The 24,814-nt window shown below is 39.6% G+C and overlaps 1 protein-coding gene across 1 annotated transcript in view; it reads right to left on the reverse strand.

The window, feature by feature from the left end:
• Nucleotides 1–24,814, reverse strand: part of SH3KBP1 (SH3-domain kinase binding protein 1) — a 218,823-nt gene that overhangs the window by 27,922 nt on the left and 166,087 nt on the right. Inside the window, exons 9-10 of the mRNA XM_010571263.1 lie at nucleotides 6,872–6,973; nucleotides 2,870–2,921 (exon numbers count right to left, since the gene is read on the reverse strand). Of these exons, the coding sequence (XP_010569565.1) occupies nucleotides 2,870–2,921; nucleotides 6,872–6,973 (154 nt within the window). The remainder of the gene's footprint in view (nucleotides 1–2,869; nucleotides 2,922–6,871; nucleotides 6,974–24,814) is intronic.

Consider the following 24,814-nt stretch of genomic DNA (forward strand, 5'->3'; position numbering starts at 1 on the left):
GGTGATCACTGGCCATTGTTTCTTTATGTAACTGTGCTGTTGGACAGGCAACACTTGTATCACTTCTCATGTCAATAAATAATACTGAATTGCCATTTTATAGTTGGATTCGATGATCTTAAGGGTCTTTTCCAACCTAAATGATTCTACGATTCTGTGAAAAATACTTCATTCCTGAGAGGAGAAACTCTTGCTAGAAACCAATTAAAGCCATTCTAAACACAAGTTATGCAAAGCACAAGTCAACATATTGATTGTCTTGCACATACTAGTGTGTTCAAGAAAAAAAGAGACACAGGTCTGTATACCTGGTTACAGTAAGATTCTAACAGTCATCATTAACACACAAAGGGACATTCTCAGGTCACGTCTAAAACAATGAGCCTGCAAACACGGAGGAGCTCCCCGGCTCAGGTGTACTCCCTACTTGGGCTGTGACCCCCAGATGAATCATTCCCCAGGCATGCACCACGATCCTGCCCCAGCTGCCAGGAGAAGGTCCCCTGCGAGGAAGCTCTGTGAACTCCGTACCAGCTCCCAGAGGGACTCAGAAGAGTATTCCCACCCTCCAGTCTAGACGCAGGTGTACTGCTCATCCCAGCTACCCAGCGAAATGCCTTCTGCTTTGGAATGACTGCGTAGGGGACTCATGCTCCTAACTTTAGTTCTCCACTTTTCACCTTACTTTGTAAAGTAGCCCAGCACAGACGGCCCTTTCAGTCTACTGCCGTGCAGAATTTGGAAATACAGCCAAACTTCCAGCTATAGTATAATACAAACTAGACACCTCCTTTTCATATGCGCTGCTTGTACTACAAAGACCAATTCCAATTCTCTGCTATGATTTTATGCTCTGCATCGGAAGATACTGATCTTTAATTATTTAGCCTGCAACTGACAGTTCTCAATTTATTCATCACACTATGACTGTTTAAATATGCAGAAACATTACTGGAAATTGTTGCCTACTATCAACAGTAAGGCCTGACATGGGGATGCGGTAAAATACAGTGTTATCTCAGTAAAGTGATAATTTGACAAAGTAGAAGATGTCAGGATGGTAATAAACATAGGATGATTTTCACCTCTAAATATCTATCAGAAGAAACTCTTGTGCATCATCAGCCAGCACTTGTCAGGGACTGAGTATGAAAACAAAGAACAGCAATAGCCTTGGCTTTGCCATAGACTTACGTGGCCTTTATCAAATTGTCTGCATCTCTTACGCATCCGTTTTGCCTTCTGAAAATGGGCACGTTATCCTGCTGTGGTGACACAGCTAACGCGTTCGATGCAAACAGGTACAAACATATTAAAAGTATTATTCTCTAATTACAGGAGTATAAATGGAAAGAAACATAACGTTTTATAGAGCTATTCCAAAATGTGTCAGGCTGTAAGGTCGGCTGTCACTAAGCCATATTTAGCATGCAAGCACCACTAGATGGCAAAGTTACACTGTTCGCTCTGGACACTGTTACTCACTGATCTTAAAAACAATCTATGTTTTTAGGAGTCACAAGACAGAGTGAAGAATAAACCATGGCTGTCAGTAAGCAACCCAAATATTTACAGTCATGATTCTGTAGTCAAAAACTGCTTGACAAATTTAAACTAGTTAAATTATAGCCTATTGATTCACAGTAAATTGTACACTGGTGTAACTTGTTCTTCTATTAACACATCAAGACTGCAGGAGAGAGAAATTTACTTTTTAAAGTACTGAAAGCTGGAACAGACCACAGTGACAAGAAAATTAATCTGGCTAGATTGGACGTGTTAGTTTTGTGTTCTTAACGTGTGCCAGCAGTGGGGGAAGTGGTAGTGCTGCTGCAGAATTTTAACAAACTAACTGGAGTTAAGGGATTAAAGAATTCCAGCCATAGTTTTGTTTCCACCACAACTGCAATACAAATGAAAACTCTGAGAGCATCCCATGCCTTGTGATTTGTGATTTTACATGAATGGAACAGGAATCTGGTTTCTGAGGTCAGAACTGTCAAGTGCGTAGATACTTTAACTGTTTCTAAGTTTCACGGAAAAAATAAACCATGCAGGCACTTTTGAAACTCTGTATTGAGAGGTTGTTTCGAAACTACAAATAAAAGTGGTTTCAGCTCTCAGTATTTAGATGCAACTCAGTCTAACATATTCCAAACCCAACTTTACTAGCACTTATCTGTTTGGAAGACATAATCAGCCCCTTCATACATTGCAACACCATTATCTACATAACCAGATTCAGGATAACTCCTGTAAGTTTTATGCTTATGGCTATGAAGTATTGAAAACCAAGAATCTCACTATGGCATAGAACCTAGAGACAGACAGACAGCTCCAGCATTCATGCAGATCTGTAAGATTTAGATTGCAACTCAGATAGGGCCACTGTATTACAGACAAATTCTCTGACACTATTTTATGGCTATGCAAAAAAGCTCTTTATCTCTAGAATAAATCAGATCTGGAGCTGTAAAGTGAATGCAGTTTCCTCCTGCAGATATTATTAGACTCCAACATATTGGGTCTATACTGGAAAGACATGCACACAATCAACTTCAGTCAAGGAATGGAACTGGAGAACTTTTAAAAACTGAAGTATGATGCTCACTCCAAATGAACATGTTCAAGGGGCAAAATACATTATTTTAAAATGGTGCGGATGGTTGCCTGCAATACATTTAAAAAGCACAACACAGTCTTTCAGGGTTATCATCTTCTTGCAATTTGATTCTGATTTATTAGTTGTTGTCTAGATGCCTCCTGCTTATCAATTTTGATACAGTTTTATTCTATATAAATTTGAATACACTTAATTTAGACTGAGATGTGCTCACTGATGTGCTGTACGAAATCAGCTGCACCTCACCTGATCCTTGTTTGATGACAGGAGCTGATGGAGGTGGTGGTTTCTTCGGTCTCTAAAATTTAATAACAGAAGAAAACAGTTTGCTTCAAAATGCCTGTAAATCTCATTCATACAAAAGTTAATCATACATTGCTTAACATTAATAATTATGAAACTTGAGACTACAGATCTGTCACATATTTCCCCTGAAATAACTTCATTAAAAGGAATTTGAAGAGACAAAATAGCATTGACCAAATAAAATTACATTTTTCTACTTCTGCAATTGAAATGTCCTCCTGAGGGGAAAAGTCCAGTTTATGTGGCTTAAGATTAGAGAAATACATGACCTTTGGTTTACTGAAGAAACTGATTTATTTAAAGTTTAATCTTGTAAATATTCCAACTCATTTTGGAAAAAAACAAAGACAAAAAACCATCTCAATGCAGAAAAACCTGGAGTCTGTTTTTTCAGACTCATGAATGGGGCAAAAATGCAGAACACAGGAAATGCTGCAAAAGTTATATTTTATTCGCTCACTGTGACATATTTACAGCTGCAATTGTGAAAGACAGTTATCAGAGTTTTAGATGTTTGGTGAAATGAAATAAATTATTCCAATCAATCTGTGCTTTTTACTTTTACCACCTCTGTTATGACCATTTTCCTAATAGAACTGTAATAGCTGAGAAACATGACCACCAAATCAGTGCCAGAACCATTTCCCTTCACCTGCAGGCTAGGGCAGGAGTGCCTTTTCCTCTGTGTTGATGTGTGTCCCACACACACCATATTGGCATTGACCGTACATATCTTGGAATGAATACAAAAACAAATAGAGCACCATGCCGGATCAAATGACATACCTTAACTCTCACTCTTAAAAAAAAAAAAAAAAAAAATTATTGAGAATAAAGCCTAAGTAAAAATTAATAATTGTTTTCTTCATATGTCCATCCTTTGTTCTGAGCCTTATTTTCTTTGCTACAGATTGATCACAATCCCTGTCACTATATTGCTGGCTATGCAACACTCTGTATTGCCTTGTGGAACTGCCTATAAGATGATGTTTCCAGATATGCATAGCTTTGTCAAACTTCAGCCAAACATTTAAGTTGATATTTTCTATCAAACTCATGTTTAATTTTTTTCCCTATTATTTTCTATATAACTGCCAAACGGCTTACCTCCTTTCAAGAAAGATCAATTGTTTTGCTCACTTGCAGTAATTAGTTCAGCCTCTGCCCTAGAGCTCACAAGTCTTGGTCTGAATGTTGACAGGGAGCAGGTTTGCTGTGAAGGCTGAACCCTTGCCACTCACCCTTCCCAGGGATCTCCCTCAAATCTAGCAAATGTATTCATCTCTGCAGAAAAAAATACCAGTTTTGCCCAGACTGAGTAAGCCTAGCAGCCTAAATCTCTGAAGTTGCCATCCTGCAAGCCTTGGGTTTCTCCTACCACCTGACCCTAACCAGATCACCTCCTGTCACCAACCCGAGAAAGCTGTGGCCAAGAACTCAGAGTGATCTTCTCTAGCCTGACTGCCGTGGGCCATCGTCCATGAACAGCGAGTCCCTTAAACTCTCGGAGACGCTTCTGAGTTTAGGCAACATGGTTCAAGGTCTAAATGCAGAAAAGTGCAGAAAAATGTGGAAAGGGAAGAAGACAGGGACAATAAATTTCTTGTGATAGCAATTGAGGGTTTAGTTGATAATAGCTGCAGAATGAAATAGTTGGTGCTGAGGTTCCAACAGCATAATACACATATTTGGGGCTTTATTCTGGAGTGGTGTGAGCCTGATCCCATTGACTGTCCATAGGTCAGCAGCTGGAATATATGAGGTGCTCTCCTTTAGCACATCTTTTGGTTTAGTTCTCATCTGAAAGGAGTCTAGTTCGTGTCCCCCGAGACCCGCCTTCGAGGCAAACCAAAGCACAGTACGTGCAGATGGACAAACGAGAGATTCACTACAAATCCCACCCCTGATTAAAACTAACACACTAATGCAGATAAACACAAAGGAGAAAGGATCCTAGGGTTCGTTAGACAGAGTGGCTTTAATTGGAAGCTGATGAGGGAAATACTTTGTTCCAGAAAGGCAGACAAAGATCAGAAAGGAGGTAGCGTGCAGGTGCCTTACGACTGCTGAAGGAAACATGGAGAAGGAAGGAGGAATTACAAGGGTCTGTGGCTGGATGAGATAACTGAGAAGGTGATGGAGACAGACTAGAAGTGAAGCCAATGGAAAGGAAACCAGGACTGATTGGACAAGAAGAGAACAAAACTACAGAGCAGGGACAAAGAGTGAGGAGGGAGAGGAAAACAAGCTGGATAAAGAAATAGGGTGTAGGGATAGAAAGTAAATCCAGATGGTGATTTAGACTCAGGTAGTGAGCTCAGGGGAAAATCCTGTAATTGAGACCACCTGAGAGGTGGAGACTGGGACTAGGCAATGAATAGAAAAGGCCTGGGACAAATAGCCATGTGTGGAAAAGGATCAGGATTGGAAAATTGGGGACTGAACAAGGAGATGGGAAAAGATCCCAAGTTTTCGTTCAACAAGCAGAAGAACTACTGCAACAAATACTTTCAGGCCATGGGATGGAATCCAAGGTTTCTGGATCACATCAGAAAATACCTGAAAAAGGCACTGGAAAAGTATCAATTTCCTTCCCTTTTAGCACTGATTCAAGCAAAGACAGACAGTCTGTAGTCCCACCAGTTACTTACTCATGTGGCCATATCCGTGCCATTTTAAAAATTAATAAAATTTTATCCTCCACGTTTACAGCAAACCTAGCTGCAATTTGTATGTGTCTGAATATTTAATTTATTCTACAAGTTATATTCATTGTACTCTAAAGAAAAAAACACACTTAAAGATATACAAGTTCAAAGAGACTGAATAAATTTCACCACAAAAAAAAATGGATAAGAGTAAAGGTGTTTTTCTTCTATAATAGGCTCACTATGTCCTAAGGTTTATGATTTCTGCCTCTTCTGGAAATCACCATTTATTACTAGGCCTAAAGCTAGGATGTCCACTCTACTATGGAATTGCATTTTCATCTCTCACAGTTTTTGCTGCTCTTCTACCTTCATTTTCAATAATTATCATGTTAGCTTCTGTGAGTTGTTTAATAGTTGCTTTATTAAGCTTTCCAAGTTATTTAATTTTTGCCTCCGGCATCCATTTTTATTGCCAAAGATTGAAGCTGAGTGTCGGTAAGTCTCGGTTTTATCACAGAAGGCTTACACTGTCACTGTGAAATACTCATCAAAAGCCTGATTGCAAGCTCATAATACCCCACTGATGACTGAAAAGGTTCCTAAAAATGGAATGTACTTTTGGGGGAAATATTCCATCACTTTATTCCAGGAAGCTGCAGGATTTCTAAACATTGTTTGGCAAATAACTATGCCATCTCTTTCAAATAAATAGAAGCTGAAAAAGCTTTTGCATAGATATTATACCTTCTTTTTTAATAATTCTGACAGAGGTAAAGAAACATGCCTCTGAGATACCAAAAGCTCACTGTTGCCTTTCAAATCTCACAGTTAAAATTTCACCCTTTTCATTCTGGAACACTGCTTGACTGCTGTCAATCAGCATGCAGGTGGTACACTAGCTTTCCATATTCCACCACAAAAACAATGGAGAAGAGGAGTTAACAATTCTGGTCATCATTGCATCACCCGACTCGGCAAACTTCCCTGGGACCTCCCGTTCCTCTCTCTCTCAAACTTAGGACGCAGGACAGAGGGCTTTCAGAGCAACGCAGTGGAGGCAGACTGACTAGATGGGCCAATCAAACCCATCAAAGAAACTCCATAATATGACTTTGAATGCCATACGTTCTCTTTGTGGATGCTCGTTACCCAGAAATTTGTTTCCTTTAACTTTTTTTGTTATTAAGTTAGAAGTAAAACTTTGCCAAAATCACGTATCCAAAAGAGAATTTCTTTCAACTCCACTTTCATTCTGTATTCTAAAGCAAAAATGAAAGAATACATTGCTTACCTCTTTTTCAAAATCAGAAGGAAGAAGCTTGACAAAGTTATCTGGAAACACACCTCGTCTGCCATTGAGTTCTCCTTCCCACCAACCCACATCAATGCAATCCTACAAAATAGTAAAATAAAATGAAAACCACAATGTGCTTGTGTGCTGAGCAGATTTGTGTGCTCAAGTGCTCTTTTGCATAATGTCCTGCCTTTTTACTAGAACATGACAATTTACTGGAGTGCCAGGTTAACAGGGTAATGTACCAGATGAAAACTTCAGTAATCACCCCGCATTACATTATCACATGGAACAGCTAGGAAAGAACAATAAACATACTGTAAGAGCTCAAGAGCTTGTCTGTGTCTAAAGCAAAACACGCTTTCACCATTTGATCTATTAAACCAGTAAGCATTTTGAGCACGTATGATACTGCCTCTCTCTGACCTCATTTTATAGAAAGACAATAACTTAATTAAACATCACACATCCCAGAAGGTAAAAAAGCTCCTTTATTTCCCATACTTTCAAGAAAAGCTTGACACATTAGAATTATTAAATTTCATCACAGACCAATTAAGAAGGCATTATACACCTGATCAAAATCAAGCATCACCTTTTTCTGCATCATTTTTGAGCAGCACAATGCAGAGTGCGTAGCAAAACAATGCACAGCTAAATGCTCACAATAAGTGAACTACTATATCAGTGAGTCTAAATGATGAAAAAAATAGCACAGCTATTTTGGTAATGAATAATAATACTAACAGAAGCCACAAGCAGTTTAGAGAAGGTTAAAATTGTTCCTTAAGTCCTGGATGGTAAGCTCCACGTTCACTTATGTTTGTGTTTGCTGAAGAGAACAATTCCAGTTGAGATTTTCCACGTTCTTCCCTGAAAGCTGTAGCTGAACCAATTCAGCTGTTTTCCAAAACACAATTATGGGAAAGTCACCCATTGTCCGCTCAGTCTTAAAACCATTTCAGCCCATTTTAGCGGTTGGCTCAGCACCAGGCTGGCCAACCTTTCTATCCTCTTGAGCAGTAGCCCTAAATCTTCATGTGGCTCAGAGCCATGCAATAAATATTATACACCTGAGACATGAGGGAAAGGGAAATCCCACAAACAGCGCACGGGTTGGACATGACAAAAACTCCCGAGGGATCCCCCCATTCTAGGAGAGCCAGGGCTAAACAGGGTTGGGTCCACAGCTTGGATCCCACATCTGGCAGCATCAGCCTCAAGCAATCACCGCGGCATCACTGCTCCCACAGCTGCAGGTCTGGACGGAGCAAACCGTCTGCTCCTGCCCGGTATACCCAGCTGTCCTGGCAGCAGAGCCGCCCTGGAACTGCTCAAGAGCTCCACGTGTTGGGTGTTCCTATTCCAACATTTCTAGTCTAACCCTGTGGAAAATCTCCCAGATGTAATGAAGTACTTTTGCTTTTCAAAAAATCACATTTCACCACTGTTCAGAAGAGATAGGTTGAAATTTAGCAGCTGCATTCTCTGAATGCTCGGTGGTACTGATGTAGGTCTAACAGTTCTAACGTGGGGTACGGTCACTGTTCCAGGTCACCCTGCGGTGAGGATTCTCCATCACTCCCTGCTGCAGAAACGGAGTGGTTCCTTCCCTGCAAAGACTTTATCTGGGCTGTGGAAAAAAGCATGATCGTGTACAAAGCTGGCTCATTACAATCACCTGTCTCTTCCTGCTATTCAGTAAAGTGAGAGCGAGCAAAAAAGCTGTGCATTGGAACACCAGAATACAGGGACAAGAGGGAACGAAGGGGTATGGATATAATAAAAGCAGGCAAGAGTGGGCAGGTAGTTTAGGAAAAAGGGGGAGGCCACAACATGCCCTAACAGATTTTCATGGAGAACAAAGCTAGAAAAATCGGACAGAAACAAATGAAATAGGCCAAATACTACGAGCCTCATGTATGTTATGAGGCAGCATCTCTCCAGAAACAGCACTAGATCAAGGGGTCCAGAATCTTAACATTCTTGTGGTGTGAGAAAATAGCTTTAAAAACACCAAGTGGAACTGCATGTCTTAACACCGTTTATCTACACAATTTGGTTGTGAAGGCGTACCTGTTGTACAATACATGTAAAAGCTCTGGGGTTAAAAATGTCACACGCTCAAATCAGTCACTGCTGTTAGCCATGCATATTAGGGGAACAGAATGTTAAATATTCATTAAAAGACAGATCTGGGTGTTGGTTTTTTTTCCAAGATGAGTATCCAAAATGAGCAAAGACTTTAAAACATAGCCACTCTGATCTTAATTTTATCATCTGACTAGGAACAATCATAGCATGCCCTCACAATTTAGAAAAGTTTTGAAGATAAATACTTACAAAGCATCTGCGCACTACAAAAGTACAGAGGGGAAGAAGTAAGAGGAAATGAGTATTTCTTTGTCTAGAAGACATAGACAGTAGTTTGAATAGGGGAGAGGATCCACTGAAAAAAATCTGAATGTGAATGGGCGATGAAAGATTGCATGAGAATACATGCATGCAAAATAGCCTTGTTACATTTCCATGAAATAATTTGTTTCAGCTGCTACAGGGATGACAGAATAATGCAAGTTAACTTAATGAGGTATATTTAATACCAAGAGAAGTCTTAAAAATATTGTTCACAATGACTGTGCTTGCTAGTATTTTTCTGTAACTTATAATGCATGAACACTGGATGATATTTGAGAGAAAACAGACTAGCGTTAAAGAAGATAATTGCTTTTATGTTTTGAGGCTTTTTTTTTTAGTTATTTTTCTGTTCTAGGCTTTTTATTTAGCTTATTTAGTCCACCTAATCTCCTGAAATAGAGTATGCGCTAACTAAACATGCAAGCTAAATAGCCTGGTTTCTTGCATCATGTCTGTTTTGGGTGTTTATTTTTTTTCCCCTCATATGTCAATATTTTACTCTGATGTAGTCTTCTCCTGATCTACAGATGCAGGTACTGAACAATCCTTTCATTCTTTTTCTGGTCGCTTTCTCTCATACTCAATCTGTGATTTTCTCCCACATTGTCCCTTCTCTTCAGCAGGGTGGCCTTCACCAAGGACACTTACCTTTTCTAGACCTTCCCAGCAGTTATTTACCAGTTCTGTTAGACTGTCAGGCCTTTGTCAGTGAACAGGGCTGATTCTTGACTAGCTGATGTTTTCAAAATATCTGCTGAGTGAATACAGGGCTCCACGGAGGACCGAGATAATCAGCTAGTCATGCATAGCACAGGCAGGCACTGTGCAGGACATTACTCTTAGCGCAGAGCCAGCACCCCTCGTTCCCGATGTGAAGGCGCTCTCCCGCCTGGCTCTATCTACTCACGCAGCCTAGTCATCGGTGCACTCAACTGTTCTATCACGTGGTGGGTTTTATAATGCCCTCCACCCCCCAGGCCACTAATCTGAAATTGCCAAAACATTTATAACCCAATTTAGACTTCCAGAAATATTAAGAATAATTCAAGCGTCCAGAGATGAAAAGCTTGTGCTTCAACTGATAGCACAGCTTAGTGCTAGCTAATAATCCTGACTAAACAACACACAACGTCACATATATCCTTTTTAGGTTGGATTTTTTAATGCCCTTAGGAAACACAAATCTTACTCCTACTTCCTCATTTTATTAACACCCATGAATTTTGTATTTGATGCTTTTTTTAAAGCTCCTTTGTTTTCACGAAGATGCTGTTGTGTTAACACGTTCATTAATCCCAAACAGCTGCAGGTTTGCTTTTTTCTCCTCTCCAGCCTGTCACTCAGGCTCACGCAGCCAATCACCACGGCGCACTTTCATACAGTAAGTAAATCTTTAGGCAGCTTCTCTTTAATTTTCTCATTTACTTTATTTGCCAGAGGAGGCTTCTGTGTCACTGAGCAAAAGGACAGAAAGAGATCTCAGGCATTAAAAGCTACAGATGAGATCTGGTGAAGAATCTCCGTGGTGGTGCCCTCCCACTACCCACGAGGTTGCAGGCTCGCTATGTCTCTGCAACCTCTGGAAGCCCACGTACGACGCTGGCAGCGGGTACGTCATCACGAGACAGACCATCACCCAAGGATACCCCAGTTACAGCTGCACAAGCTGCCTCAAGTACTAACAAATGCCAGAGCTGTGAAGCACAAACAAGACGACATGATTAAAACAATGTGGCTGCCTGTGAACATTGAGCAAAAGCTACTCCAATACTTCTAGATGCCCATCAGCCACGCAACCCTAATCATATTGCCTTTTTTAATATATCTTCATGTGTTCAAGGTCAGCAAAATGGCTGTAATTTCAAAATGCAGATTTTCTACAAAAGCTGTCAAGCTATTACAATCAATATTCTAAAATTTATTAACAAACCAAGTGGATCTCTGCTTTATCTCCATGTTATCCTGCCAGGCTCATAACAATGTAAACAGACAAAAATCAGACGCTGAAATATCCCAAAAGTTCTATGAAAAAACACGTATTCCAATTACTAAAAATGCATCTTAGTTTAATTTAAGAAAAAAAAGGAAAACAAAAGATTTACAAAACTGAAAAGTAAGTCACAGCAAAAAAGTAGAAATTGTGTTTGACAGATACTAGAGTTCATGCAAGTTAGGTGGTAGCTGGGCCAACATTTCACTACAGTAAAAATCAGCTCCTACCAAAGCTTGACTCAGAGACTATACCTCTGTACTCATTGCAGTGACAGTGCAATCAAATGCCTTAGAGAAATCCACTGCCAGTTCACATTGCCATGCCTGTTTTCATTGTTCAGGCAGAGAGAAAACAAAAATCTAGAGGGGAATTCTAGCATTTTCTTATTGAAACACAAATCTTGTTTTTATCCTCATTTCCAGTGAAGTAGTTTTGCTCCAAAATCTTGTCTCTGATGAATTTAGTTCAAATGACTTTTTAGACAACAAAGTAAAGGGAAGGAGGAGAGACAAAATGAAAGAAGGGTTGAAAGGCTCTTCTATGGCAGAATCAACATCCATTCTAATTCCAAGCTCAGCAGATCCTAAATAAGTGATAATAAACTCAATACATTGGATTTATTAGCAACATGCATTTTGCGATACGTATCAGGGTAAAGAATTGGACAAAACGTAGTGATGAGAAAGACACAGGTGTTGAGGAATTTTTGAGGAGGAATTTTTAAACTTTATAAGAAATAATATTACACAAAATATAAGGTACTAAAATGTCAACCTGAGCTGGAATTCTTACGTAAGTCAGAAAAATATTGTAAGAGGAAAGAGTAAACGTGGGAGAAATGGCAACTACCAGAAAACTAGAATAAAACTAGCTTTTGTCAACATGTTGCCAACAAGTTTAAGGCTGTACACAGGTGAACTAAAAAACACCAGTCCTCTTCTTGACATGAAGGGTAAGAGGGAGAGAACTATCCTTCATGTAATTAGAAGTGAGACACGCAAGCTGTGAAGAAAATTGTAAGAGGGAATAATCTGGAGAAAACAGGCTTTTTTTTTTTTTTTCTGAAGGGAATATTAAAACAGAAAAGAAGAAAACAAAATACAAACCCCAAACCAATGATAAGACAAGAAAGATAAGAACACAGTTCCACTCTGAAACTTCTGTCTGTGGTGACTAAAGGGAGATGGGGGCAAGAGAGAGAGATGGGTGGCTAGAGAGACCAGACAAAAGCCGTGCAAAGTTTCCATTTGGAGCACCAGATTTTTCATACTGTTACTGAATGCAAGTGAAATATAGTGAAATACTTAAGTAGGGTTGACAGGATAAGGTTGTGGCTTACAAACCTCCTTCAGTCAAGCACCATTGCTGGTTTTCTTTGGCAGTTAAAGAGGTGACAGCCGAGGTTGATAAGGAAGAGCTGTCAGTCCCCTGCTAACTTGATCTCCGCTTTGCTAGCTGATACCACATTCAAGACCATGAAATTAAAAGCCATGAGTTCATACCCGGCAGGTGACACGTCTCTCTCGCGGTGAGCCCTGCCCCAGCTACGAGCCCGATGGTGACGGATTGCCCCGTCACACAAACACGACTGAACCCTCCCTCTGGGAAACGCTGGATTTTCATATACCCCAAAGACAGAGGGGTTTTTTTGTCATATAAAGCTCTCTCTTAAACACCAGGCTTGGTTATTACAGGCTATTATTATTATTTCTAGCCCACGCTGCCACTTGCACTCTAGGCCCGAGCTGGATGAAAGGATCATGAAGGTGACCAATGCTTTCTCTGAAACTGGAAAGCAGTACTTCTGGTTGTGAACATATTTATAATAAAAACTCATGACCTGGATTTTTTTTTCATTATTTTGCTAAGAGTCAATAAAGCATACAAGATTGCTATAATTTAAATGTCAGACATGGGCCAATCTATGTTTTCTTCCAACTGCTATGCGTTATTTTACTTTTTTTTAATTCAAGCCACTTAGAGGAGAGTTACTATGTGCTATGAGACTGGACTTAGCCACTGAAAATTAAAACCAGTAGCTACTCGGCTCTCTGTTCAGTTATCATTACGATTTTTCTCATGCCTGTGTTCAGAAGCCCACTGGACTTGTATCTAGATCATCGCTGAGGCCGGCTGCAAGCGCAGGCGAGATTTCTCTCTCCAGCAGCAGCCAACATCTGATGACACTCGCTGGGAACCAGCACCACAGCAACTTCTGCAGCTTTACCAAAAGAGATGGGAACCTGAGAGCATCTCCGCAAGAGCCTGAAGAACAGTACCGTCGCAGCTGGCAGCGCACGCCGGGGCACAATAACGGGTCGCAAGAGATGCAGAAAGTTTTACGGCCAGGCAGGTATCCGCTGCTTCAGCCGCGTTTTCCATTTATTTTAGGGGCAAAGATGTTTTCTGCCTTTTCCCCCAGAGCAACCAGGCCCTCCAGGCAGCGCCCGCTCCCTCGTCTCCTGCTGCCTTGGGAAGGACTGACCATTCCAGGGAGTGCCACGGCCCAGGTTCGTCTCTCCCCTCCCTACCCTACCTTCCAAGCTGCCCCTAGCGAAGGGGAAGGCTTTTGTTGGTAAATGAGAAGTTTTTCCTATTCCCCAAGGCCCCAAAACAAGTAACAAGCTATATATTTATTTTCTCTCCTATTCATGACTGTACTGCAGCTGTGTCAACTCTTGAAGAAACACATCGGAAAAAAGCCGATCTTCTCGTCTGTGAAAAGGACTTCTGTTTTTCTGAGGGAGCTGATCCCTGCGCGGGCTGGTCCTCTGAACTTGCTTGTACTTTGTAATACTGCTAAAACATGAAGCCATGGTTTAGACATCAACCCGTAACTGCTCAATTTTCAGCTTTTCTGATTAAAAGTTTTTGATACAGAAATATTTCATCCTACAGATGTCATCATTATAGCTAGGATAGAAACAATGCCAAACCCAAGAACAAGCAGGTCCTCAGAAAAGGCAGCTGCAAAGCATGTACTGTGGCATGCGTACTCTTGGAGTGCTCACATAAGTTTTCTGCTCATGTCAGTAGAAGCATGCATGCATAGTCATCATTTCCAGAGATCTTCTAAAATAACTGGCCCATAAGAATTATCTTTTGAATTTAAGATTTATAGATAACTAAGCTTCAAATATACCATTGGCAAGCTAAATTTACAAAGGAAAAATTCAGACTATTCAGAGTCCTGAGATACACCATAACGGTGCAGGGTTTGAAAAAGTGAAATTTTCATGGTAGGATACTACAGTTTCACCGAAATCTCCACTAGAATACATAGTTCCTTGCACAATTGAAAAAAAAAAAAAAAAAAAAAAACCCAGAAGTTGTATTCATCAAATGTCTGCTTTCCTTCTGCCCTTGCAAAGTGGGTTCTCACCAAGAAGAATGTTTAGCTGTTAAAATAGCATTCAGAAAGCCATGAATACTTCTTACACTTGCACTGGGAGCTTTCACGTGCCAGCTCTACTATGCAGGCAGCAGCACATTAAATGACTACCACCCTCTCTGTAAGCATCTCTCTAGCAGTCTTTCCACAACTGAGAGCCAACCTCGTAATTTGAAGAAAAACAAAGCACCTTTAATGGGAACACACGTGTCTATACCGCTTTTCAAGACACCATCCATACACACAGAGTTACACGTAACACACAAAGGCTTCTGAACTTGAGCGAGGATTAAAGGTCTCACAGAAAGACAAATCTGAAGGACAAGCACCGCGCCATCCAGCCCACCCATGCAGAGCACCCGTGGGGCAGCGCCGGGGCCAAGAGCTCCCAGCTCTCGTGCAGAAGGCCACGGGACAGGCTCTGTGATTTTACAAGTTGGTGTATGACATCACTGGGCAAACCCAATAATGTGCGGAGAAATTTCTGTTTTGTTTTTTACCCTGTTATTGAATGAACTGCCTTGATTTAAAAATACGGTCAGGTGTCAAAGATCAGCATTATTTTAGTAACTTTGAAATGAACTAAACAGAACCTGACCTCACACCACATCAGATCTTCATTAATACAACCTTGTCATTGGGGGGAAACAACAAAATCATGTTAAAGCTGGGTGAAAAAAACAGTTTAATAATATTCAAGAATATTTCTTTAACATTTCTTACTACATTCAGTTATCATGATGCTGAAACTAAGCCATATTATCCTCAAAATCCAATTTTATTTTACAAGTCAGAAAATAATTGATTTTAGAGTCTTCATAAATTCTTGTAAAAATTGGTAAAATATCTATGAATGAAGGAAAGCATCTCTCTAGAGGCTTACGTTACACCCACCTTGTGCTACCTAAGACTGTATTGAAAATGATCAAGCTTTGTTACTTATTAAGCTCAGTTACAGAGATTGAGACCTTAAAGAACAGTGAAAAATTGTTGAATACTTTTGAAGAAAATGGCTATGATTTAAAGTACCTGGTTAGTAATCAAGTACTCCTCAGCAGAAACATAATTTTAAAATCTGGCAATAAGGCAGAATGAATCTCTCAACAACTACCTAATCCAAGATAATTTAGATAAAAGAGACAGTGCAACAGACAATAAATTAGTCTTCTGAGGCAGTCCTGGAGAACACCCGTTTTCCCTTCACATACGCTTTCTGGGAAATATTCATAGATTATGAAATACTGAAAGAAAAGTATGAGAGGAAACCTCCCAGTCTGGCTCTGTTTGGCCGTTAATCCAGGGATTTATCCTGCTCAGGTCCTCAGCCTATGTCCCAAAAGACCCAAATCCTGCATGGATCCTTCCCAGCTCCTGTCAGCTCTCATGCACAAGCCATAAGGAACCTTACATCTGAGGACACCAGTTGTATCTTTTAAAGCTTAAGAAGTCAAACAGGTACACTTTTCTTTATCCATAAGCTCCAAGGCTCCACAAAGAATTTACCATGTCAACACTGCATAGAAGGAAATGGGAGAGACTGTCAGAAATTACACATTATTTCAGCTGTGGTTACACTACGCTTTCCAGATGGTGTTTTTTACTGGAAGGCACAACAAGAAGATACCTCTCCAGAAGACAGTCAGTTCAAGAATTGGCCCAGGTTATTGGGCCCTGCAAAAAAGAAATTGGGTGCGAACAATGAAGGACCTGCAATACCCAGGACATTAGGGTAGAGGATCTAGCAGACCAGATAAATTTTGTCTGTCAAATCTGTTGCAGGCAAGGTCTAACCTTTAGACTTTATACTCAGTGACTAAGTAGTTTAATCAATAATGGAGCTGAAATGCTTTGATGAAATATTTGTACAAACAGGAAAAATTACATCGCTCATTGAACAAAACAATCTCTTCTGGGGATTCACTTCACTTGCAATGTTCAGTCAGCAGAATATCATGGAGAAATAAGTATGTTCGACATCATAAAACTCTAGCACTCCAATACTCAAATTAAAACTAAATTAGCCAACACAAACACAAAAGGTGGTGCTAGTAAAAGACATAATTTATGCCTCTGATGAGCCAAGATATAGTATTTATGTAATTACTTTTTTTTTATTTAGAAAGATTATAAAAACATAGAACAAAACATTTGAAGGATTATTTAATGCTATTACTACTTAGATTGCAGATACGTTAGGACCAGGGTCCTAATTACTTGGCACTATATGTGCATTTTTACTTTCCCTTTAAATAGCTCTCCCTAGCCTGAAAAGGTTGGATTTCAGATAATACCATCAAACCAGTAGGTGAAACCAACATTCAGGATAAAAGAAAGGATGAAGCTAAGCAGTGAGTCTAAAGCCCACATCGTGAGCAATAATCACAGTCTTCCACATGCCTCAGCATTTCAATGATATCTTTTGTAAGCACAGGGTAGAAAAAAAAATTCTTTCCTTTTTTATCTTAAAATATGTTATCTCTTTAGATTAGCTTGGCTGTATTAAACATACTTACAAATAAACCTCACTCTTTGCAAATGATGCAAATCTTGAAGCATTGCACGCATGAGGGATCCTGCCACTTCACCTACATAGCTTGGCATGAACTTCCATTTGTCAAAATTCAAATTTAGGATTTCCCAGGAACAACAGAATCCCTTCCTCTGAAGGCACTGCTGTAGTGCTGCAATCAGTGATAACGAGAACAGTAAAAGAGAACTTCAGTGTGTACTTTAAAAAAATAATATTATAAATATACTAACAAGACGAACATTCAAGTGCTGGCTGTTCCCTTCTTCCCTGGACTAATCTCAGGCTTCACAGTTAGCGCTCAGCTCAAACATTCGTGTTTCAGTGATGTTTCTAAAGATACCAGTGAAACGTAAGCTGCACCTGGTACCTTCTTAAACATATTGTCAGGCTGTGTCTCTACACAGACCTTACTTAATGCCCCATTGCTAATCACAGCAGCCAAGAGATGCTGCATGATATGAATAAATGTTAAAAATTTATTTATAAACATCTGAAAGTCTTGGCCAAGGACAAGGTTCAGTCAAGAAGCAAATTGAGAGGACAATTACTTACAGTCTGGTTTCCCTGTAACTTACTGAGTGTATCAAACCATTTTAGAAAGTGAATATATTTATTTATTTGATCACCACTGTCCCCACGAGTTTCAGATGACTGCTTTATATCACTCGTATGAGGAAACACTCACACTTCTATGCAACGACACAAGTTTTATGCCATGTATTTGCCACGCACATTAGCAGCATGTCAAAAGGGTCTCCTTCTACAGGACCTACTCCAGCTACCACCCCACACGGCACTGTGGCCTGAAACCCAGCAAAAATCCAAACCTTCTCATTCCCATTGGGTCAAAACCTTCAGAGGAAAGTTTCGGGTCAGGGAACAGTGACCCTACCGCCAAGCCCGTGTCTCAGCAGGCTGCTGACCGCCGGGGCAATCCCGCTCCTCGTATCGCCCTCTCCCACCCACGCGTCCCTGAGTGTCCTCTGGCCAAGGTTGCCAGATGCAGCGCAGAAGGGTAGGAGCAGAACCATCCCTTTCAGCAGCCACGCTTTGCAAAATATTTTCTTGTATTGAATCAGCAACGTCAGTACGAGCAGGTTTCTCCATCAGCTTAGGAGGCGGGATGGCTTGGGGGAAAAACTGGTGCTAGGCACAGCGCAGGGGGCAAGGAACACAGAAAGCAGATTAGGTACGGCTATTAGGTCCGGCCAAAGATGTGTTGAATAATTCATGGATATCTCAGGAGAGAAAAGGGCAGGCACTGAGACCCTTTATGGTATTGTTCTCTCTGAGGGAAATACCTATTTATTTCCAAAGGCAAGCGGTAAGTGCCTTTACTGCTTACATGGTATTCTTTAAACACAAAACATCATAAAAGCTTTCTTAAAGCGGGACATTATTTGAGGTTTACTTACTCTGTTCCTTTCAGTTTCTATGTGCAAGATTGTTGCAGAAGTTACAAATGCACAAAGTATCTTGTATTAAACCCCCAAACAGGCTATGTGCCTGACCAAATATTTAGTGTCAAAAATCCACTGTGTTGCTCTGACAGAAAGCCATTTTTATGTTTTATTAAACCAGATCATATTTTCCCCTGCATAACCTAAATTTTTTGTATTGTTGTATTAGTAAACTCGTTTCTAAAAATGAGATAAAAGCTTTTAGCTGTCAATCAAGGAAAAACAACATTACCTGAATGGCTATCATGAAATATGACTAACTTCTTCCCTTCTTTTGAAACAGACAACCTTCCATACTTCTGCTTTAAAAATTTCTGTTTCTTGGCCAATGAGCTTTATTTTTAATTACTTCATATATTACCCCTCTTTTTTTTTTTTACCCATAGAGTGGAAAATACCGAAATTTTCACCTTAATAGGGAAAAATGAGCGATACTATCTACCTATTTGCTCATACTGAAAGAAAAACTGGAAGTCTTCTAATTCCTCCACGTATTTCTATAACCAAGGGTTGTAAAGTATGTATGTGCTGTTTGCAATTAAAAGCTTACAGAAAAATTCAGCAACAAAAAACCCCCATAGAAACAAATGGAAGCAAGAGAGAGGTTTCCACCGTAGTGACACCACGACCTAGCGAAATGTTCAATTAAGTATCAGCTAGTGTGTCCTCCTCTATCACACCGCCCGGCTCCTGCTCCTTCCCCTGCTCACGGCCTCAGCTCACTGGCACGACTCTTGCACATAGCACTTACTAATTTCATCCCTTTGGGAGCCTCCCGCATCCGTCGGAGCAGCTGTTTTCCTTCACAGCCCTACCCAGCCGAGTTCGCCTTGGCAATTGCTCAGCTAACGAAAGTGCTCGGGACAATTACCTCCTGCACCAGGATGAGCACTCAAAGATGTTGTAAGAGGGAACACCGGGAGAATTGTTTTGGCGAAAGGGCTGTACTTGGGTGACTGTCTATAAATTCCGTGAGGGTGAAATTAAGTGCCTAATGACTACCCTAACTGGAAAATATTAAACACTTCGCATAAGGACAGATTCCATTCTCTAACACGGACAAATGCACAGAGCAGTCACTGCAACAGTGAAAAGGTGACATTATGAAAGAGACTATCAAGAGCGAATCTCATTTCATTGTTTCCTTATACCCTTCTATTTGCCTGAACTTACTTGTCTGTCCTACCACTTGACTGCATGTGCTTCGGGGCAGGGACTCAGTACACGTACAGAAAACTTGCAAATCTCACACTAAATTATTAACAGTAACACCGAAAGCAAATACTATCTTTGCAAAACCTGACTGCCATTATACTTATTTTTAGATACTAGGTTTATGGCTCTTTCTTCCCCAGCACAGAATTAAGCACTACAAATTGGATTGCCATTAAATATCTGGATTGTCATTAAATATCTAGACCAGATAATTTGTCATGGAAGTCTTTCACTAGTGACAGGCATTACCCTGTTCTGTCTTTCATGATATCAATGCACCAACTTTGCCAGTACTATTTGAAAAGCATCAGCAAGATTTTGGGAGGCTGTAGGTCACTGTTGCTTTATTTTTCACTGTTGCGTGCTGGATGCCCTCTGTGAAACTCACCTCCTCATGAAAGCTCTTTTGCAAAATCAGAAAGGACCCCCTTTTACATTCATCCATCACTTCAGTGCAACACGTTCCTACCACTAATGCCATGTATTCAGGCATTAGCCTGCAGCAGGAGAAGAAAGGCTTTGCAATCCAGGTTGGTGGAGGCTGAGGGAAAGCCAGGTGGGATATGCAGAGCACGGCACAAGATTATTATTCCAACCGATATATTAACACCTATTCATTTCAACATCTTGTACATTCAGAATTGGCAGAATTGCCACTGCTATTGCCCTCCACTACTCCTACTCTGATAATAAGGGTTCAGGTGAGGATACCCTTCTATTACTGTCAGCTTTTCAAATTTGCAATGATTTTTGAAGTAGTTAATTTTATTTATCCAGACCATTTTCATTCCTGGGAACAAAGTGGTCTTTACTGCCTAGAGCTGAGGTAGATTGATGCAGTGCAATGAAATCTTTCACAGGCAAGTAAAACTGCTTTCAAATGAGTGCGCAGCTGCCAGTGTGTTCTTGATGTATTTGCTTTGAAATTATTTAGCTATTACTATTGATTCCTCACACAGGTCATTTTCTGTATGCCAGTGACCTCTCCAGAATCCTATGCATTTTGTCAGAATTTAGAAGAGCTACTAAAAAACTTGTAGTGTTTGCATAAACAGTCTTTATTAACACTGGAAAGTAGCCTACGGTAGCTATGTCTAAAAGTGCTGGAATGAAAAATCCTAAAAGATTTTCAAGATGACAGTTGAAAATGTCACATGAATCTTCTGTTGCTTAAAAGCAACTCGATTGCAAATAGAGTCTCCAAAATCAGTATTTGAGCATGATAAAACACCTGTTTGCCACTCTCCTTCAGCCGCACAGTGCAGGCACTACCAGTGTTCTTGTCCTTATCCAAATGCTGTCAGGAACATTTTGAAGACACTAAAAAAATTACCTAAGGAACACAAATGTTTGACATTACAGAGAATAACCTACAGGGTAAATCTCATGGCCTCTTGTCACTCATATCTTTTCAGCTTATGAATGTATCTTATCATCAAATTGCACAACTATCACCTTAACTGTACAAGTAAAATTACTGTATTTTGCTTTTGTTTTCTTTCTTCCAAAGGTGTATTTTTCTTAGTCTCCTTTTTGCAAAGCAAAGGTACCAGGTCTACTGTTTTATTGCCTTAAAAATGAAGTTTTTACCTGCCTTTACAATTCTGACCAATATTTTCTGGTCTTCTATCTTCAAATATTTTGCATGAAGGGATTAAAGGACTACCATTTGTTCACTTTAATTTCCTGTAATTAATAAGACCTTTTCTATGTATCTACAAGAGTATTTGCTTCACTGGGGAAAAGGAGGAGAGAAAAGCCTTTTCCAGAAATGTTTGGAATTCATTTATGTGAAGTTAGTTTCTGCTTTTCTTCTAGTGTTTAAGGTAAATTTTAACCTATGAGAAAACAACTGTTATTACCATATGTTTGGACTCTGTCTCATCGTGTATCTTTTCCATGATTTAGGCCTATGCAGTTCATCAAAAAATGACTCAATATGCTGTTTAATCAGCAATTATTTTTGGCTATCATTCTTGCATAATGCCATCCTTCCCTTATATCTCCCAAATTACATACCATTCTGACCACTAAATGATCAGCCTCTACTGACTCACTTCAGTGTTTAAATAAAACTTATCAGCACATTCTCCAAGTGATTAGGGAAGTCACTTGTGATTGAGCAAATCCGTTCAAAGTATTCTTGGCTATTTCATAAAAAAATTCAGATATTCCAATTCCCTTATCATAGAGGCCTATAGAAAAGGTCTGACCAGCTTTTGATTCAATATCTCAACATCCATCAAAACAGGAAGAACTTGAAACAGATTCTGCAAAGGCCATGATAAAAAAAAAAATTGGTTTGTTCTTTGTATGAGGTAGATATTTGATGACCTTGACAAAGGGATTTTTATAATTAATTTAGCTGAAAAAAAGAGAGAAATCTCATATAATCTTATCCCTTTTATCTGCAGGGGCATTGTCAAAATGGTGATTTTGAATTCTGCCTTTACTGATACTACTTTTTTGTAATTCTTTCCAAAAAATAAAGTTTTAGCGTTTTAAGATGAATACCAGACTAACAGCTTCCTCACACATGTACTCTCACATGTGCATGCACAAATAAACAGGCTCTCCTAGTAACTTACCATTTAGCTCATTTAAGTCATTCCCCTTCCTCTTAGCACCTATCAAGTGCTATCTCATCTTCATGCTTTTTAAGATTCTTTTAATGCATTTTACGTTATTTTCATGAGATTTCTCTCCCATTCCTCTGTCACTCACTCATTACTTCAGCCACTTCCAAACATTCTCCCAAATGCTTTTGTTTTCAATTAAATGCAAATGCAGTATGAGTTAAAATTGTGGGTCTTCAACATTCCCATAGATCTGACTGTGTGAAAATAGATTAGCCTAGTGAGGGGCTTTTCATATGGAGAATTCATATCACTTCTGGTTTTAGTGATTTCAGCAAAACACATTATTTTATGATAATGCATCTGTGGTTGTAGGAAGTAGTACGACACCCATCTCTTTCTTTAGAAGTAACAATCTTCTCTCCCTCCGCCTAGATAATTGGCAAGAATAAATTTTGTCTAATGCTCCAGCATAGAAAGCAAACCTTGCAAAACAATTTCTTGCAAATAGATTAAAAGAAGCTCTGTAATCTGATAGCAAAGCAAAACCATGGTAATCGTTTCTGAAATACTCTGTATATTTCTATTTAATTCCTCTTAGTCAGTACGGATCACTAACTGGTTATGGAAAGGACTCTCTAAGCCCAGTGATTTGAATTCCAGGTAAAAGACAACTCTCTAGCAGAAGCCGTTAGTGGGCAGAAAGGTGAGTCTGACTTTGTTATTGCTGACAGAAGAAAAATGACAACAGACACCTGCTTCAGAAGTTTTGGACTAAAATAAAGTTACTACATCCCATAGTAGAGCATGGAGGAGGCCCCACTGTTTTCAGAACTCTACAGCAGGGACCCTGACTCCACATCACTTGAATTTTATTTTTGAAACTATATGTGTTAAAAACAGATGAAAAAACCCCGCAAGTCAGACTGCAATGATGTCTGCAAACCACAAAAGGATCTGCAAAGTGACTGCTTGTTAAGCACTGTGTCTTCAGTATCTCAGATTAGTTCAGGCACAGTATAAAAAAACATCCACAGAGAAATGCCAAGCCTTTTTGCATTGAGATCCCCCACTCTCTAGAGGCATGGTTTTATGTAACTGTTCATAGACATGTCATATACCACAGAAAAAAGAAGAAAATTGAACAAAATGCCTGCAGTGGCTTGATACCATCAGGCTGGAGAGTAGATGGACAGGGGACATACTAGCAAACAGACTGACAAACTTCTCACTGCATGGTTGGGAAAACTGATCAATTCAGTCAGATCATCAGTTATTATAAAAGAGAAATATCCTTCCATTGTGGAGGCAGAGGAAGCAGGAAGAAGAAAATGGGAAAAAGCAAGTAAATGAAGTCTTGTACTGAAACCTCTGTAAAGTAATTTTCTCTTTATCTATGTATACTGAAGAACACAGCTCCACCTGGAGACCAGCCATCTCAGAGAGTTAAATCAACCTGCTCAATAAAGCGTAAAGTGGACAGGAACAACGTCTTAAAAGCCATTTCCATGATCAGAGGCACTGTAAAATACCCACACAAGAACTTTCTAAATCAGGCAAAGCCAAGCAGTTTTCAGGACAAGCTACACAAAAAAGTCATTGACGGCAAGTCATTAAAGAATATTTAATATACATAATTTAGTTTTTGAATTTGCAGTTTCTCTTCCTACCAAATGTCTGATTATTTTGCCTCAGTTACATGTATATACTTCAGGACAAAGATGATGTCCTCTAGGACTGCAGATGGCTTTGTATATAGCAAACACTGCCCCAGATGTACTTCCTAAGGTTTGGGGTTTTTTCTGCCCAGGTGCCAAATTGCTCAGTCAAGTAACAATTTCTTACAAAACTTATCAATTATAGAATTCATTCATTTACTTTCACATAAGCACAAACAACAACAGCACTATTGTGCACTTCATCACAATTAATCTTCATCATGCAAAATCCACAGGCTTTTCAACTTCGCAGCTTTTTTTCCCAAATACTTACGTCCAGCAGTCAAAAACATTTAAACAAACTGTAAAGTCTTTAACCAAGAGCAGGAAATTAAGTGCACCTAAACTATAATCCATCCTCTGTAACATGGTGCACAGCTCTTCTATAAGAAAACCAACTGTTTACTCCCCATCTTACTGTATAGCTTTTGGAGATTTAGTATAAATCCTGGCACTGTTTTTTAATTGCTAATCTTGAATCATTTCAAGTAATTTTAAAGAAAAGAATACAGATCTAAAATGATTTAATTTCTTCTTTATCATCTTTTTCTGCTTTACCATAGTGTTAAGGGTGGCTACATTTAAATAAGTGTTTAGTTCATTAAGCTAATTTAGGCACATTATCTCCATCTAACCCCC

The sequence above is a fragment of the Haliaeetus leucocephalus genome, unplaced genomic scaffold, assembly GCF_000737465.1.
Source record: "Haliaeetus leucocephalus isolate CR32 unplaced genomic scaffold, Haliaeetus_leucocephalus-4.0 Scaffold317, whole genome shotgun sequence".
Classification (NCBI taxonomy): Eukaryota; Metazoa; Chordata; class Aves; order Accipitriformes; family Accipitridae; genus Haliaeetus; species Haliaeetus leucocephalus.